Consider the following 19,327-nt stretch of genomic DNA (forward strand, 5'->3'; position numbering starts at 1 on the left):
ATTCCTTCCCTCCCCACCATCCAGGGACCCAAATAGTCTTTCCAGGTGAAGCAGCGATTCACTTGCACTTCTTTCAATCTAGTGTACTGTATCTGGTGTTCACAATGTGGTCACCTCTACTTTGAAGAAACCAAACACAGTTTGGGTGATTGGGCAATCTTGAGCTTCTCGTTTTCTGCCATTTTAATTCTCTATCCCACTCTGAACTATCAATCTGTGGTCTCCCCTACTGTTACAATGAGACCCAATGCAAGCTCGAGGAACAGCACCTCATCTTCCACCTGGGCACGTTGCAGCCTTCTGGACTTAATACTGAATTCTATAACTTCAGGTAACTTGATTACTCTGTCTGTATCACTAGTCCATCTGTAATAATGGCTCAGCTTGTTTGTTTACTTTCTGCTTTTTGCCCCCCTGGAAGTGGAGGGCACATCCAGTCTGACCTGCTGGGCATGTCTTCCTGCTCTGCACTTCACAACTCCAACAATCTATTGTCCATGTTCTCATCCTCTAACTGTTTCCATTTGCACATTAACCAAATAATCTTGTTTTCACAGTATCCCCATGGTAATTCTGGTTTTACCCTATCAGACACATCCCTACACCAACAGCTCGTCCACCCCACAGTTTACCGAGCTTCTTTTCTCTTCTTCCCAGTTTTGACAAAGGGTCTTCAACTTGAATCATTAACTGTTTTTCTCCCCGCAGATGCAGCCTGACCCACTATTTCCAGCATTTTCTGTTTTTATTTTATTACAGCGTGATATAGATCAGCTGGAAAGTTGGGCAGAACAATGACAAATGTAAGTCACTCCTGACAATTGCAAGGTGGGCAAGGGGAGACTGGATAGGCTGGGTTTCTTATTCCTCAAGTGGAGGAGACTGAGGGGTGAGCTGATAGGGATACATGATGCCTGAAGAGGTGATAGAGGCAGATACAATTACAGCTTTTAAAAAGACTTTGAATAGGTACCCGGATAGGAAAGAAGTAGAGGGATACAGGCTTAAAGCGGCAATTAGGATTAGCATAGATAGATATCACAGCCAGTATGCATGAGTTGGGCTGAAGGGCCTGTTTCTGTGCTGTACAACTCAGACTATGTATATAAAATTTTGAGAGGGTTAGATTGGAGGTGGGTGGGGGGCACGTGGAAGAAGATTCTTACGAGCTACCCTATAGTGGGGGTATCTCAGACAAGAGGGCATAGGTTTAAGGTGAGAGGCAGTAGGCTTAGAGGAGATCTGAGAGGGAATTTTTTCACAAAGGGTGGTTGGAGTCTGGAATGTACTGCCTGAAGACATGGTGGAGGCAGATATTTTCACAACATTTAAGCATCATCAAGGCAAGCATTGAATCACCAATTCACAGAAGGGTATGGACCTAATGTTGGTCAATGGCTTTAATGTAGATAGGTAATATTGGGCAGCTTGGACATGGTAAGTCAAAGATCCATTTATGTGTATTTCACTATTACAAGGCCTTCTAACACTGCTTTACATGAATCCTGCACCTGATCTTCACTGTGCGCAAAACCACAGTATGTCAACCTATGCCCATCTACTCTGGTCCAATTATCTTCCACATTACCTCACTTCACCTGATAGTCACATGGTGTCAACTCCTTTTGCTGAATGCCCCACATTTACTTAGAAAACACATTAGAATATTGCTTACATGTTCATACTAAGGAGATGAATCTTAATCCAAATGGAAAGTCATGCTGCTTTTGACTTTTCTTTTAGGAAAGGGTAGAAACAGTGTTTGGGAAATTAACTCAATCATTGGGGTCAATAATGAGAAAGTATATTTGAATACTTAAAAGTTTCTATTACCATTGGGGTGTTGCAAATCATTCCCAACAACTGAGCCACAAAAAAGTGTACTTTGGCTTAAAAATAGGGTGGATGCCACCAATGAGCTTTGGAAGAAAGTTAGAGAAAAGGAAAGGGGAGTAGGGAGAAGGAAAAAAGAAGAAAGTCACCTCACGTGATCTCAGGATATTTCAAAAAGCTTTATAACCTGTCAAGTGCTTTTAAAATGCAGAACTGTTGTGAAGTAGGAAATGAGTTGGCCAAATCGTGCATAGCAAGATTCAATACAAATCAACTATATGTTTTGTGACATTGGTTAAAAGACAAACATATGCCAGCACAACAACCCTGCTGGTCTTCAAAGTAGTGTTCTGGAATAATTTACATCCACTTGAGAAAGCAGAAGACTGCACCTTTTGCAGTGCAATATTGCCCATGTGCTGGTGTCCAACCTCACTTGTTTAGGTCTCTGGAATGAGAGGCTTCTGTTGAGGAGGATAGAGTGCTAATAACCAGGTCATAACTGAAATAGTGATCGATTACATTCACGTTATTTCATGTGGAGTTCAGAGCAGAGGTGGTTTATAGTCTTCAACTTTAACAAAAACTTCTGGGGCTAATTATGGTAAAATTGTGAGGAAATTGATTTGGCCGATTTCCAATTCTGCCTGTGAAATTTTGTCCTTGCCGATCAAATTGCCAAGAATAGTTAAACCATTATGCCTTACATGTAATCACGTTGGTCTTTTTGGCGAATGTGCATAATTTTTCATAGGTTACAGAATAAATTAGATTCAATTACCTTCAGTTGATCAATTAAAATCTGTAAATAGGCATCAGCTTCAGCAAGCTTCTTGTCAAAATCTTGAACACTTGGAACAAATCCCGTTTCAGTACCCTATAAAAAATGGTTACAGTAAGCAGTGAGGCATCTTATGGTTATTAGAAGAAAACATTGAACTTTGAAGTCCTTTAGTATCATTACCTCCACATCACATCCTTTCACACAAATTACAGTCAGAGTACGACAGCAAAGAAACAGGCCATTTGGCCCATCTAGTCCATGCCGACCTGATCAAGGAGATACTCAAAACTGGAAATTACATCAGTAATGGATATACTGCTGCTTAACACCTGTGTTTTTTTTTTATAAACAGTCTTGCATCAATATAATTGACATATTTTATTAATAGGTTGGTAAAACCAGAACCTTTCCAGCTTTTCAACTCTTAATAATATCTATCAAATTGCTATTAGCTGCTTGCTTACTTATTATAGCATAGGGAGACCATCCATACTGGCTCCCAGCAGCACAATCCCAGTTATTTCCTTGTAACCCTGCAATGTACACTCTACCCATCAGTCCCCACACTCCACCTTTGATTCTTTTTGCCAATTACCCATAATGAGGAATAATTTACAGTCACCAATTAACTTACAAGCACATATTAGGGATGCGCAAGGAAACCGAAGTGCACAATGGAAACTCTTGCATCCAGAGGGAAAATGTGAAAACTCAAAAACAGATAACCCAAGGTCAGGATTGAACCAGAGTCACTGAAGCCATGAAGCAGCAGTACTAACTGCTGTGCCACTGAGCTGCATTGCTACTATCAGCCAACAATTTTTTCTCCCCTGGTACATTCTCAAAGCTGTGGGATTCATCTCTGATGGACCAGAGAAGAGAAAATTGGCAAAGGCCAACAATTAATCGACATGTGATAATCTGAGTGATAGATTTGGTGCAGTTTCACTTCAACTCATAGCTTGCAACTAAAGCAGCTAAGTACAATACAAATGTTATAATTATGACATTCCTTTATGTGAAATATCAGTGAAATTAATGAATACTGTGGAATTCAGACTTTATTTTGATCTCCAGCACAACCTACAGGCAACCCCCATGTTACAGCTATTCAGATTATGGAAATTTGCCCTTACAGAATTCACAAATCACTACCCAAAAATTTGAGATACAGCATAAAATACACTCATGCAGAAATTGTGTGGGGAAAAAAACAAATAAAATCAACAATTTTTTTTTCAACTTGCATTTAACACATGCGCAGTTGACATGGCTTCATGTTACAGAAAATCATGATACGGATCCTTTCCTAAGAATGCAACCCACCCCCAGTAACATTGGGGGGGGGGGGGGTCACCTGTACTAATTTCTGAGGTGCTTCTAAATTCCTTACCATTGCAACCCTTTGGAATTCTCTATCTCAGAGATGCTCAGACATCAAGTATAATAAGATTTAGATTGACAGATTTTGGGAGGTTAAACAAATTGAGGGATATGGAAATCAAAGAAAAAGGCACAGATCAGTCACAATCATTTGAATGTTACAGCAAGCCTAAAGGATCTGTGGCCTTCATGTGCTTCTATTACCCAAGTTCTTCTGTTCCACCACAAAATAATTGTTTTACCAAACCAAAAACTAAAAAAAAAATTAACTCTTCCACTTCCCAAAGATGTTAAAACCAGCGTTTAGGAGAAACAATTACTTTTGTTATAATACTTTAAATATCATGCAACAGGCCAATTAACACAAATCTGCTCTTAATTTTCTCAAAATAAATCAGTCTACAGGGCACATCTGCATGGCTCTAAGAGCAGTCTTCTGCTGGACATGGCAGAGTGCACTGTAGGAGCTGTCATCACATGACTGCACTCACAGAACAGCTTTGACAGTTGGTAACGCCCCGATCCAAAGGCTCAGGAGTTGTCAAAGCCATTAATATCACTGAATATTTGTGAATGTCTGACAAACATGAAAAGTCAGCTAGGGCCTGTCAACCAGAACATACAACACAGGAACAGGCTCTTCGACCCACCAGTTCTGCACCAACAAAAAGTGAAACAAAAAATGTTAAATACCAAATTGAAATCAGGAAGTCTAAAGCACACACACACCTAAAAAACATTCAAACATTCACATGACAGCTGGTTGCTCCCTTTTTTTTAAATGTAAACTGGGAGCTTCTGAAAGTTCATCCTGTGCCATTGGTGCAGGGTAGGGCAGCAGGTCTCCCCATTGCCAGTAACTTCAACTCCCCCTCCCACACTATCACTGATATGTCAGTCTTCCGCCTCCTCCACTGCCAAGGGAATTCCAAGCGCAAACTGGAGGAACAGCACCTCATTTTCCATCTTGGAAACTTGCAGCCTAACAGCATGAACACTGAATTCTTCCATTTTAAGTAATCCCCACCCCCCTTTCCACAACCCCACCCCCCACCATGCTTCTTCTCTTCTTCCCTTTCTCCCTTTTTTTTTACTACCCCCTTTCTCTCCTTACCTTTGACTCATCCCCCTGTGGATCTGCTCTCCCCTCCTCCCTCGCACCTGCCTATCACTATTGTTACAAACCAGCAACAAAAGAAACACACTGAGTCATGATTCAGTGTTAAAAACTATTTTATTAATCACTACTTATGATAATAAGAAAAATAAAAGTAAAAATGTTAGTATGTTAGAATTCAAAAATGTTAAACCTTGAACATTAACCCCAAAAACTAAACTTTTCGTGTGTGTGGCAAAGTCCCAAACTCCAAGTCCAGGAATGGTTCTTAAAGTTCCGTTCCGCAAGCCATAAGGTGAAACACGAGCAAAGGCTTCTTCAACAACCACCGTTGTCTGAAGATAAAATGTAGATGTAGAGAACATGGAGAGAGTAATTATGAAATCCAAATGTTCCACGATGGAACCCAAACGACACTTCAGTGTTTACTCGGTAGTGACATCCTCACCTCGAAAAGCATCCGAATCGTGGTCATCCACACAAATACCTGTTTCCTTCTACAGGTCAGCAACAGAGTGAACTCCACCGGATTACTTCCAATTTCCAGCAATGGATTTCAATCGCAGACACAGTTATTGTTTCTCATCCATCGATAGAGAAAACTAGCAGGCTAGTGTCTCTCTCTCTCCCTTCGACTTCGAGTGACCTCTTCAACAACGTCATTACGTCCTTTATCTTCTACTTACGTAAGCACGCCACACACACAGTCATTCTATCTTAAAGGGACTTTCACCGAGTCCGTAACATTATCTCATACCTGCATCTCTACCCTGTGCGCACCCCGCCTCCCCTCTTTTGTCCACCTATCACTGCTCTGCTTTTCCCTCCTATATATTGGGCTTCCCCCTTTCCCATCTGCAGTCCTGCAGAAGGGTCCTGACCCAAAACGTTGACTGCCTGCTTTTCTCCACAGATGCTGTCTGGCCTGCTGAGTTCCTCCAGCATCATCATATTTTTCATCTAGATTCCAGCATCTGCAGTCCTTTGTTTCTCCAGCAGGATGGAGGATGCCCTTTTTTGGCTTAAGCCCATGCCAGCAGAGGATATCACTTCTCTGCTGAGAAACAGTGACATGTCTTGATATAAGTGCTGGCACTGGTGCAAAAGATCTGCTCCAATGCATTAAAAAGAGGACTGACAAATGTAGAAATTTTTATAAAAATAAGAACTCTTATTTAACACAGCATAAGCATGTTATACAATGTGATAAACCAACAGATTTGTTAACAAATGAGAAAATTCTGTTAAATTATTCTTTATACTACAGTTATATTACTATTTGTACTTCGGCTTTGTGTGAACTGATACAAAAGGTAATATAATAATTCAGTCTTAGTATATGCAGATACTAGCTTGCAGATGCAATTAAAGCAAGAGCGGCAAGATCAACACCAGCAGACTGACTCATGATGTTAGTCTTTGCATTGGGAGAGTCCAATTCAGGCAAATACATCCTGAAATAGTACTCCGTTGATCTTAAAACTTGTTTTTAAAAGTCAAACCTGTTAACTTAGAACACAGTTCTACATATTCACTTAAAATGCACTTGCAGAATGCTCCTTTATAACTCAGTACAAAGTATTATTGACAGCATAATTTGCATCAACCAGCTGAAAATCATACTCTTCATATAAAGTGAGACATGCATTTATATAGCATTTTTCACAAACACAGTGTTCCAAAGTGCTTTGCAACTGAGCAAGTTAACTGAAGTATTCTCCAATTGTAGCGTAGAGCAATATGGTAGCCAAACTAAAGATAGCAAATTAGAAACAAACTAGATACTTCAGTTTACTAATGTTCATTCAAGGATATAAATCAGCCGAACACAAATTCACATGAAGACAATAAATGAAATCTGCAAAGTCATCTGCTAGGTTGGTCACATGCACAATTTGAATGTTACTGTGAGAATTAGTTCAGACTCTTGTCGTAAGATTCACAGAATTTTTACAGAACAAAATGAGGCCAATCAAATGATCTGTCTTGTGGTGGCTTAGTGGAAGTACTATCTACACAGTCTCCGTTCCTATTCCCATTTAATTTTTATTTTTCAGATATTTGTTGAAATCAAATTAGGTTCAATGAATAAAAATCCATTATGATTCACATCAACTCAAGCTTAAGTAATAGCAGACCCAAGAGGTAATAAACTACAACGGGCAAGTTGAAATTTTTTTTTTGTTTTTGTTTACACATTTCTGAATGCCAGACATTTACAGCTATCTCCTTAGAGTAGTCATTGCATTCTCATCACTCCACTTTGGCTTATGAACATGTATGACCCAGCACTGCTCTTCTTAAATAAAGGAACAACATTAGTTTTCCTCCAGTCTTCTGGCCCCTTACCTGTGGCTAAGATGCAAAAATATCCATCAAGCCTCAGCTATCTCCTCCCTTACCTCCCGTGAAAATCTGGGATAGATCTTATTTGGTTCTGAAGATTTATCAACCCTTTGGCATTCCATGATGTCAAACACCTCCACAATACTGACCTGTTCCAGATTATCAACACACTCCTCCCTGAATTCACTATCTTCCACATCCTTCTCCTTAGTGATTGGCTTGGTTTATTGGTTTGGTTTATTATTGTCACATCAGGAAAAGTACCAACATACAGTGAAAAACTTTGTTTTGCACGTCATCCATACTGATCATTTCATTACAACAGTAATGTTTTATTCTGCATACTGTTATTGTTTTCCCCATGGGAAAACAATAACAGTATGCAGAATAAAGCACTACAGTTATAGAGGAAGTGCTGTGCAGGCAGACAATAAGGTGCAAGGTCATAATGAGGTAGATTGTGAGGTTAAGAGTCCAGCTTATCATATTGGGGATGGTTCAATAGCCTTATAATAGCAGGATAGAACCTGTCCTTGAGCCTGGTGGTACATGCTCCCAGGCTTTTGTATCTCCTGCCCGATTCGGGGGGGGGGGGGGGGGGGGGGGGGGCAGAAGAGAGAACGTCTGGGGTGTGTGGGGTCTTTGATTATATTGGTTGCTCTACCGCCTTTTATTGGCTGCGAAAAATGTAGACTGAATGCAGATAAGAAACACTCATTTAGGACCTCAACCACGTTACCCATCCCCTTTGGTCTCCCTGGCTATCCTCTTCTTCGTGATATATTTACAGAATATCATAGCATTCTCCTTAATCTGTCTCTAAGTGTAAGGCCACTGTCTGTAAGGAGTTTTTATATTCTCCCTGTGTCTGGGTGGGTTTCCTCTGGTTTCCTCCCACGTTCCAAAGACATGCAGGTTAGGAAGTTGTGGGCATGCTATGTTGGCACCAGAAGCGTGGTGACACTTGCAGGCTGCCCCCAGAACACTATGCAAAAGATGCATTTCACTGTGTATTTCGATGTACATGTGACTAAAAGAAATCTTATTTGCCAAGGATATTTCATGGCCCCTTTTCGCCCAAATTTCTTTCTCAAGCTCTCCTACACACTATATTCCTCAAGAGACTCACTCGATTATAGTTGCCTATATCTGCCATATACTTCCTCTTTTTTCCCCCTGATCAAACCTCCAATGTCCCTCTTCATCCAAGGTTCCCTAATCTTGCCACCTTTGCCTTTCACTTTTGCTGGAACACACTGGCCCTGAACTCTCTCTAACTCTCTTTTAAAAGACTCCCACTTGCCAGCTGTTTTACCCACAAGCATCTGCTCCTAATCTACTTTTGCTATTGAAATGAGCCTTTCCCAATTGAAAACCTTAACTTGAGGACCAACTATATCTCTTTCCATAATTACCTTGAAACTTACAGAATTATGGGCACTGTTTCAAAAGTGTTCCCCCATCAGCACTTGCACCACCTGCCCAGTTTCATTTTGTAAGACAAGGTCAAGCACTGCCCCTCTCTGTTAGGACTATCTAAATATTGTCTTTAAAAAAAAAAATTCTCAGACGCACTTAACAAATTCCGCTCCGTCCAAGAACTTTGCATCAAGACAATCTCAATCAATATTACGAAAGTTAAAATCTCCCCCACTACCATACCTATTGCTCATACACCTTTCTGTGATTTGTTTACATATCTGTTCCTCGAATTTCCACTAATTATTGGGAGACCTATGGTATAACCCCATCAAAGTGATTGCCCCTTTCTTATTCTCAGGTTCTATCCATATGACCATTGGATGATTCCCCCCATGATATCCTTTAAGTACTGCTGTAATATTCTCCCTAATCAGTGATGCAACTCTCCTTCCTTTTTGCATTCCTCTCTGTTATGTCTGAGCTGGTAGTCAGCTTGGACCAATCCTTTGTCCCCCCCCGTATCATCAGATCCGATTACTTAAGGATATTTAGAATGTAGTTCAAAGGAACCAGGCATGCATCAAGGACCAGGTGAAGAATATAGCCAAGGTCAACCAGAAATTAGCACTGAGTAGGAAAAAATAATCTAGTCAGGTGCAAAGTGCAATCAGTATTGCCAAGCATGGTGTAGAGGTGGCCAATACCTCTTGCATGCACTGCAGCAGTCATCCAAATAATCTTCCACTGGAATATGAAAATGACTGTAACCACAGAAACACAATGTACAAATCTCCAGAGAAAATGGAGTGGGGGAAATGTATTCAACATGGTCCACATCCTCATAGCTATTTTTGTAAATGCCTGGATCAATGTATGGATGAACCCTGGGTATTGAAACACCAAGTGCTACAATGTACTAAGATTCTATCTGGCCCCAAAGGATTGATCTAACCAGGTTGCTGCGAAACATTCCTTATGGTGGAACCTGTCAAATTGTTCAATGAGTGGACTGTCAATCATTTAGAGGAATGCCTGATGAGCAAAACTTTTAGATAAGCATCAAAACCTTATTTAGCTGCCGGTGAAAGGACCATCTCTGTCAGATCCTTCATGCACAGAGTCTCAATGTCACGACACTCTACCCTCATTCTATATGGAGGAGATAAGACGATCTTCTATTTGCCAAGAGGTCTGGAAAGGAATGCAGGAGTGTTTGCCAGGGTACATCCTGACAGCTGTGTAACACAGGACTCCATGCTCTAAAAGCTGTTCTGAAGAGTACAGATTGAAGCAACCATCAACAGAAGGTAGAAGAATATCAGTGGTGTACAATCTGGACTTGGTCTGCCCAAAACTTGCTGATCTTCCAATGCAAGGAGCAGTCCCTGACCGAGTGTTGAAGGTTGGCAGATTTCAATGTCTGCCAACCTTCAGTATACACTGAAGATTGGTGCGGCTGCCACAAAGGCTCCATGGGGAAAGTTCACAATTTAAAGACCTCCTGCCATTGCATACCTAGGAATTGGAACCCCATACAAAAATTCTTTGGACTTATCAACCCATGTGTGAAAGAAAAATTGACATGGTCCCTTTATAATGTAAATCTTATAAGCAAATTGAATGGTGTGTCTTGTACTGTGAATGGCACCATATGAATGCACTGGATTACTGATGATAAAAGCCAAAGTTCCAGTTTCAGCTCATCCTTTTCAAAGGCTGCCTGCACATTCTGGGGGCAGGGCCCCAGTACAATGTGACACTGGGCCAGATCACTGCCAAGCCCTCACTGTCCACCTTTAGGATGCATTGGCTCAACAAAATTAGCCTGCAACATCCAGACAAGTTACGTGCAGCCAAGTCTAGGAAGAACTGGCTGATTATTACTTCTCTAACTTGGTATACTTAAGACCAACAGCAATGTTTTTCCATTATTTCTAATTCTGCATGGACCAATGAACTAAACTGTAATTTTCCCATTGTAAATGGGTCAGGCACTCAACTGACCGAGTCACAAGTCAACAAGAGCAGCAACAGCTTAAAAAACCTTTGTTTTTTTTATTCAGATATATGCACATAAATTTAAGATTTCAAAATATGGGCTTGCTTGATACTCATAAAATGATCTCTGGCCAAGTAAGGGATGGTTTGGAATGCTACCTCCCAAACTGTTTTTGTAGTCATCGAAACCTTTTCTTTCATTGGAATTAGAGAAATTTGGATCTTACTTACTGAATTGGTTCCTGTACATACTTGAAAGCTTCAGGTCCCTCTGAGCAGAGGTCTCAAACCCAAATGAAACTCTTCCAAAACTCTTAATTTCATCTTATTACAACATCACAATATCCAGACCAAAAGACATCAGGGAAACACCAAGGTCCTTAAATGCAGATTGGATGATCACTTTGGAGATCATTTCCATTAAGTCTGCTGGGGAATACCCTAAACTTTCAACTTAATTCTCAATTCCACTTCCATTCTGACCTTCTGTCTATGGCCTCTTGTCATGTTCCACAATGTCCAACATAAGCTTGAGGAACAGTATCTCATCTCGAACACTGCAGCCTTCGAGACTCAATATTGAGTTCAATAATTCCAGGTAACTCACTTTTCCTGTCTGCATCAGAACTAGCTAATTCTGCCATTAGGTCATCCATCTATTCCATTAACTCAGTTTTACTCTCTCCTTTGACACTGCTGATGTGCTGGGCATTTCCAGCTTTCTCCTTTTAGTTGCAGGTTCCAACAACAGATATCATCTGTATCTCACAGCTTTAATGTATCTTTTTGTTTGTTTTCTTTATCTAGTCAAAAGACTCCATTTACAATAGAATCAAGAGTCAACTTTGGCCACACCATGTCAGAGATATTCCTTCTGCACCATCCATTCTTTCTTCACCTCTCTGCAACTTAAAAGATATCTTTATTAGTCACTTGTACATTGAAACACACAGTGAAACACATCTTTCTGCGTAGAGTGTTCTGGGGGCAGCCCACAAATGTCGCCATGCTTCTGGCGCCAACATAGCATGTCCACAACTTCCTAACCTGCATGTCTTTGGAATGTGGGAGGAAACCAGAGCACCTAGAGGAAACCCATGCAGACACGGGGAGAATGTACAAACTGCTTATAGACAGTGGCCAGAATTGAACCCAGGTCGCTGGCGCTGTAATAGCATTATGCTAACCGCTATACCACTGTGCTTGCCGTGCAACTAACTTGTTTTCTCATTTTCCCAGTTCTGATGAAGTGTCTTCAACCTGTTATGTTAACTTTGTTTCTCTTTTCACAGATGCTGCCTGACCTGCTGAGTGATTCCAGCACTTCTGCTTTTATTTTTTGCATTTATTACAACAATGCACGGCTTCAAAACTTGTCCTAACTTCATTGCAACTTTTCAGAAAATAAATTCACACATTATAACTGACTTCCAGAATCAAGAAGCTTATAATTATGTCAATTTCAGAATAATCAGATTTAAAGCTATAAATAGATTTCATAATTGAAAGCCATTCCCCCAGATTTTGGGATTACAACTAGAATCCTCTTGACAAAACAATCATTGCATGATGAAATTAGTCATCTATCATCTTTTCTCAAATAAAAACCCTGCTGATTAAAATAAAAACTTGTATTTATGTACTAAAATCACGGCACAGGTATTGAAGTGGTTTCAAAGTGCAATCCCTTCATTAGAGGATAAATACTGGCCAGGAACACCAGAGATAACTATTGTGTCCTTCAAAGTAATGCCAGGGATCACTTAATTCAGAAGGATCCTTGGTTAAATTTAGGATCTGAAACACCACACCTCTGACAATGCAGCACTCCACCAAACTGCACTGGAGTGCCTGCCTAGATCATTTTTTGTCTTGAGTGTTTGGCATTGGACTTGAATCCATAATCTTTTGACTCAAAGGTGAATGCTACTAACAGAGCATCTGATACTTTATCTAATCTGGAGTGTGGATGGGGGCAGCAGTCCAACTAAGTTAACAAAAAGCAGACAAAACTATACAAGAACTACTTCCGTTTCTAACAACCCACACAGAACTGAACCAGTAAAACACAAAATACTGTAAGAGTCACTCTTTGTGGAACTGACTTGGAACTTGTTCAAAGGTCTATAGGCGAGGACCACAGAACAGTCATGCAAATGTCAATTTGTGTAAAATTTAAAAATATTGTTATTCAAATGTAGCTTTTGCTTTGTTTTAAAGTTTTGTTAATCCCATGAAAAACTGAAAATTTGTTTATTTTATTTTAATATGGATTCTCAGTGCTTATTAAGTTAACAATAGTAATTTTATTCTGGTTTTAGAGACCCTGGGCTACAAAAAAAGATCGCAGTGATTTGTTTGCCTTCTGGCAGAATGGAGCACGTGGCCCTTATAGAATTTAACCATTTACCATTCCAATTAAAATTAAGTGAATGAAAATTAGGTTTGTTCAAAACCGAATGGGAAAATGTATATTACTGCACAGATGGAGAAGCTGAAAAGTCACTCCAAATGTTCAGTGCTCTTGCTCCTATGCAGTATCCAGTAATCCCAGCTGAAAATGCATTTGTATGGATTTCATGGAATCAGGGCCAAGCTCAGCAGTAATACCCTACGACTCATTGGCAAGATCTGCACATGAACAATGGGTACTTAAGGAAGATATCAGAAAGTAAACAGCACCTTTATACCATAACCAAAGACAAGTGAACAGGACTAGAAACAATTGGAGGAAAAAATATAAATATTTTTCATTAGGATTCACATATATGCATGTTGCAGAAAGATACAGGTGAGTGAAGACTAGCAAGTTTTACTGAACTAAGCCTTCAAAAATGTTGCCTAAATGCATACTTCCAAGAGGAACTATAATCTAAACAAAACATCAACAAAACCTAATAATCCCTACATGTCTTTAAAACGTCGTTGTCAAGGCATTTTTTCCTACCACTCCCATTTGGAATGCATTACATATAATTTCAAGAGTTAACCATGATTTTGTTTTAAAAGAGATCCTGAAATTCAAAGCTATAGATTTACAGCCAGAGATTATACATAGATTCAGTGACATAATCACAAAAAGCATCTACTTTTTCCATTTCCTTTTGATATTAAAAATACAGTGATTAAAGTTCGCAAGAAATGTAATGGGCCACAGAAAAGGCTTTAAAATATTCAGCGATTTCAATACATCAGCATTGTCACATCCTTAATTTATAAAGCACATAAGTAAAAACAAGGTACACGGTCCAGCACAAAAACTGCAGTAACCATTACCCACATAAAACTAGAGCCATTTTAGAGCTCCGAAATAATAAGGAAGGCACCTAAAAATGACCACAGGCACTAAATCTAAAACAGAAAGCAACGTGGCCTACTTCCCAAATTAAGAGGTTTACGCAACTTACACCGGTGAATCCTTTCACTGCCATGTTTTCATCTGTTTCAATCCAAAGTTAACACTGATTTGTTCCTTTATATAGAAAGCATTTCTAAAATAAATAAGATTAGTTTCCTCTCTTTGAACAAAGAGCTCTGATAATAAGCAGTTTTGAACACCGAGTTTCTAGAGGCTACACAAAACAGTACTTCCTCTATTTGCTGATCTATGAACTTGAGACCTGAATGCAGCAGCTTCCCGATTGGTTTAAGAGCCTGTATATTATAAGACTTTGCATTGATTGGTCTGGGATCGCCCCATTAGGTCATGTTATTATTTGTTTACATTTGAGGAAGGCGAGCATTGCACTCTTTCAAAATTAAGTTTAAAAAAAATCACTACGTGTTAAATTGCCAATTTTAATCAGCGTGCAACAAATAAAAAAAATATTTTTTTTAAAAAAACTCTCAAATTTCATTCGCACACTTGCTCAGTTTGGATGTATTTCATTTGCATCTGCCACTGCATGTTGCCATTTATCACACATTCTGTAATTTTCAACTGTTATCGTGGCCCTTGTGGTACCAAGTACATTGTAAAGGTTTAAGAATGGAGGTGGAACTTCAACGCCAGAGTTCTATATGAAAATCATTTAACCTTTTTGTTCAAATACAGAGTATCGATAACTGCAAGATAACTCGTTGCCAGATACCACCGATTCTGAATACAACCGAGCATTAACATTTAAAACAATTAAGTTATGCAGTCACATGTAACTGCAGAATGATTCAAGGGAGCAGGACAGGAAATAGAGTAATAGAATCGTCACGATACAGGAGGCCACCATTTGGCCCACCCAGTCTGTATCCCCCTTCTGAAAGGTGCATTTAATATTACATGCCCAGAGAAATCCAATAATGCTCTGTCTCCAGCATGTCAAAAAAGCAGTTACTGAAGTTAAGCAAATATTTCCAGCTGAAAGATGCTCGGATATCAAATGCAACAGACCCTTCTGTTCTGGCTGCTTGTGAATTGAGTAGTAAATCAATATGCTTACAATGCTAATAAATTAGTTGTACTGGGTAATACTGGGTCTGGCCTTGCTGCCACAAGATGAAAACTTTGCATACAAACTGAAAAGTAAGGGCCTCAAGAGCAGATTAAATCCTTGTGGAAGTATTACAATTTGGCAGAGAAGAACATGGATCACAAATTCACCACCTCATTTCCCACATCTTGGAAGAGGTCATCCCAGGGAACCTCAGTGATCAGGACTATCATCAACAAAGGAGATAAATTCAATCGTGGTAACTACAGAGGCATCTCCCTGTTGTCTGCACCAGGATCCTGTTCCACTCCCTCTTCTCAGAGCATTTTCCCATCAGTGTGGATTCTGTTCATCTAAAAGGCATAATGGACACAATCTTCATTGTGTCAACTCCAGTAGAAATGCAGGAAAGCATCAACCACTCTATATGGTTGCTTTAAACCTCACAAAAGCCTTTGGCTCCATCAATTGAAAGGAGCTGAGGATCATTCTTCTCAAATTTGGCTGCTCTCAGAAACTGTACTCAGTCCTTCATCTGCTATATGATGGCATGCAAGCAATCATCTCAAACAATGAGTTCACAATAGCCCTAACCTCAGTGTGGAATAGTATCAAGGAAGGCTGCATCACTGTCCCAACATTCTTCCCAACCTTTTGCCCCAGTGCTGTATCTCTTCTTCAAAGAGTTTTCTGTTGCAGTGTAGCTAACCTAAGGGACCAATGGGAAATGTTCAGTTTATATCACCTCCAGTCAAGAACCAGGATTTACCTAATTTCAGTCATTAAGTTACAGTAGATAACACTCTAGTGTTTACATGCTCACCAACTTGTTCAACGAAGCACAAGAGAATGGGGTTTACACTCAACATCCAAAAAGCCAACCTACCCCATAGTACAACATCATAATCCAACAATGATGGTACACCACAAAATCCTGGAAAATGTGGGCCAGTTTCTTTATATCAGGAGCCAAATCTCAGTGAAAGCAGACATTAGTGATGAAATTCACCACCATCTTCAATGCGTTAGCACAGACTTCAGCCATTAAGGGAAGACCAAGACCTCACACCTGGTAAAAAGCTCATGATCTTCCAGGCAGCAGTGATTTGTTCCATCAATTTAATGAAATCAAGGGTAATCTGGGGTCTAACTCCATATACCCAACTGTGTCTTGTACCACTTAGAAGTTAACAAATGTATATCATTCTCACCTTTTCCAACTCACTAAGCAGCAATTGTCACTGGGGAATTTGCAAAATTCTACCACCCTTTTTGTATATGAGCGTTTCCCAACTTCAGTCCTAAAAGGCATGGCTCTATCCATGATGCTATTGTGGTATTCCAATAATTTAAGGATATTCAATGAAGGCATTTTCCTCAGTTATAAGAACATAAGAAACTGAATAGGAGTAGGCCATTCAGCCCCTAGTGCCTGCTCTGCCATTCAATTTGATCATGGCTCAACTATTGCATCTGTGCCACTTTTCAGCACCAACCCATCTCTCTATTCTCAACATCTAATACAAGGAATCTCAGTTATTATTGAGGTAATTTTGCACATTTCAGTATATAGAATGATAAAATATTCAACAGAAAACTGATGGCATGGCAACCGTGAAACTAATTGATTGTCATAGAGATCCATCTGGTTTACCAATGTCCTTCAATGAAGGAACTCTGCCAACCTGAACTGGTCTGGTCAACGTGACTCCAGAGACACTTAACTGCCCTCTATTCAGAGAGAAACTGGATAGACAATAAATACTTGTCCATGATATTCATATGCTAAGAGTAAACACACACACACACACATAAAATGAGTGATTGTTTTAAACAACATTGCATTTAATAAGAATGAAAAGAATACTCTGGCTAGAATAAATGTTACATTTCAGCTCAGAACCATAACAGTGTTGTTATGATTCTCAGGATATTTCACTTGTTACATCAATAATCTCAGACAGTATCATGATGTGTATAAGCAACATGACATTATGATACTGAAAATAAAGTTCTCTGTTAAATTGCGGCAACTGTTTTTTAAGCTGAAAGCCCCAGTTGTGCACAATTCATGGAAAAACAATACATAATTTTTCCACTTTTCCTGATTATCAGATTGAATAAAAATACATTTAGACCAAAAAAAAAAGAATCCCAGCAGTTTTAATATAATTGTTTTTAAAAAGTGCCTGGAATTAAAAATGAAGGATTCCTGCTTTTCTTCATAAACCCAGCATGCGTCATCAACAAGTAAACACAACTGTTCCTGTATGAAATATTTGAAGAACTTAATTGTTCACAAATGACATGTCCAAAATTGAAATTAATGATTATTGCTTTTTGTTAGTTGCAAGTAACTGGAGATATTAAATTGTGGGTGATGAATGGGTTTTTATAATTGTTACTAAATAATTCAGCTATTTAAATACAATAAAATTATGATAATGTTGATTGTTTGTAAATCTTGATAGCTCAGCATCTGGCTCAGTCACTAGTTCAGAATGTGAGCAAAGATCCAAAAGGTGGCTGGGTCAGGGGTTTGGACAGTGGGCTGGTTGTGTGGTTGGAGCCTGGAACCTTGGGGCCAGGAATGTAGGGCAGGTTTACAGCTGGAGTCAGGATCCAGAGAGCTTGTCTACTTCCTGCTCCCTTTAAGCTCACCATATTCACTGGAAAAATATATTCTTTTGTAATATGTACAAAAAATGAAATAAAAGCAAGTTTGGGTTTTAATAAGAGTAACATCCAATAGTCTGTAAAATCTGAAGTCCAAGAACAAGAATACAAGAAAATAGGAACACCCAGCTCCTCAAGCCTGCTCCACCATTCGATAAGATCATGGCCAATCTGTGCTGGTCTCAATTTCTCCTGTGCCAGTTCCCCATAATCATAAGTTCTTTGATCCATCAAATATTTATCCATCTCCACCCTAAATACATATAATGATCTGACCTCCACTACCCTCAGGGGAAGAGAATTCCAGAGATTTGCTACCTTTCGAGAAGAAGTTTCTATGCGCCTCAGTTTTAAATGACCAGACTCTTATTGTGTAGCGATGTCCCCTTGTTCGTGCTGGGTACTGGATTATCGGAGTTCTGCTCTAGTTACAATCATTCAGGCCACAAAATATATCAAGATCATTGCGAATTGATCAAGGGGAGGACAATTTCTTTTCACTCAGGAGTTGATGTGACCTAGACCGAGAAACAGATGAAACCTGATATTATAAATAATTTTAAAAGGGAATTTAACAAGTATTCAATGAACTTACAGGGGATAAACGAAAAGTAAGGTACAGGACTGAGCATTACCATTTTTTGAAAGAGCCAAAATAGGCCTGATAGACCCTAGAAAACACAGGAATGCAGAGCACAAGAGCACAACATAGCAATTAGCCTGCTCGAGCCTCCCGTCATTCAATGACATTACAGTTGACCTAACTCCAAATATTCACTTTCGAGCCATCTCCTTTAATGTAGTTGGTTAAAAACCTATCTACAATTTAAAATTAAATGACCCAACATCAACTTTTTCTGCAAGGCCGGGGTCTAATCTTTAGACCATGTTCCCTAATCAAAAATAATTCCTGCTTATCCCTGTAGTTTGTCTTAATACATTGAAAGCTTCAGTCAAATCAACCCTTAATCTTAAAAATGACAGAAAACACAACCTTTGTTTGTGTGGAGAAAAACCTTTGAAGTATAATGGGCATCAGAGGGCATTATGCACAATCAATCACGTACACTTTACTGCATATCCCCAAATTCATAGAGTTGTTAGTGCATTCACATCAACATCTAAGCTGAGAAAATTACAAAATAATGAATTGCAGGTTTGACATCTCTAACTATTCCTACAGTTCAATGTACTACTAATTTCACAAATGCAGTTCTGCATAAACAATCTTAAAACATTCAACAAATTCAACAGGAACAAATTATCAAGATGCTAATTAGAAATATTTTAAAAAGAATACGCTAGATGATGTATACTTTTTGATGCCACTCAGCTACAGTA

The 19,327-nt window shown here is 39.3% G+C and overlaps 1 protein-coding gene across 6 annotated transcripts in view; it reads right to left on the reverse strand.

Annotated features, from left to right (window-relative positions):
- Positions 1–19,327, reverse strand: part of osbpl9 (oxysterol binding protein-like 9) — a 127,248-nt gene that overhangs the window by 58,849 nt on the left and 49,072 nt on the right. For 5 of the 6 annotated variants that reach the window (XM_052013141.1, XM_052013142.1, XM_052013139.1 and 2 more), the window contains one exon: positions 2,615–2,710. In XM_052013141.1, coding sequence (XP_051869101.1) covers positions 2,615–2,710 — 96 coding nt within the window. Of the gene's footprint in view, positions 1–2,614; positions 2,711–14,290; positions 14,472–19,327 lie in introns of those variants that run through there. The other variant, XM_052013143.1, reaches the window with a different exon arrangement.

Source organism: Pristis pectinata, chromosome 3 (genome assembly GCF_009764475.1).
Source record: "Pristis pectinata isolate sPriPec2 chromosome 3, sPriPec2.1.pri, whole genome shotgun sequence".
In the NCBI taxonomy this organism is placed as follows: domain Eukaryota; kingdom Metazoa; phylum Chordata; class Chondrichthyes; order Rhinopristiformes; family Pristidae; genus Pristis; species Pristis pectinata.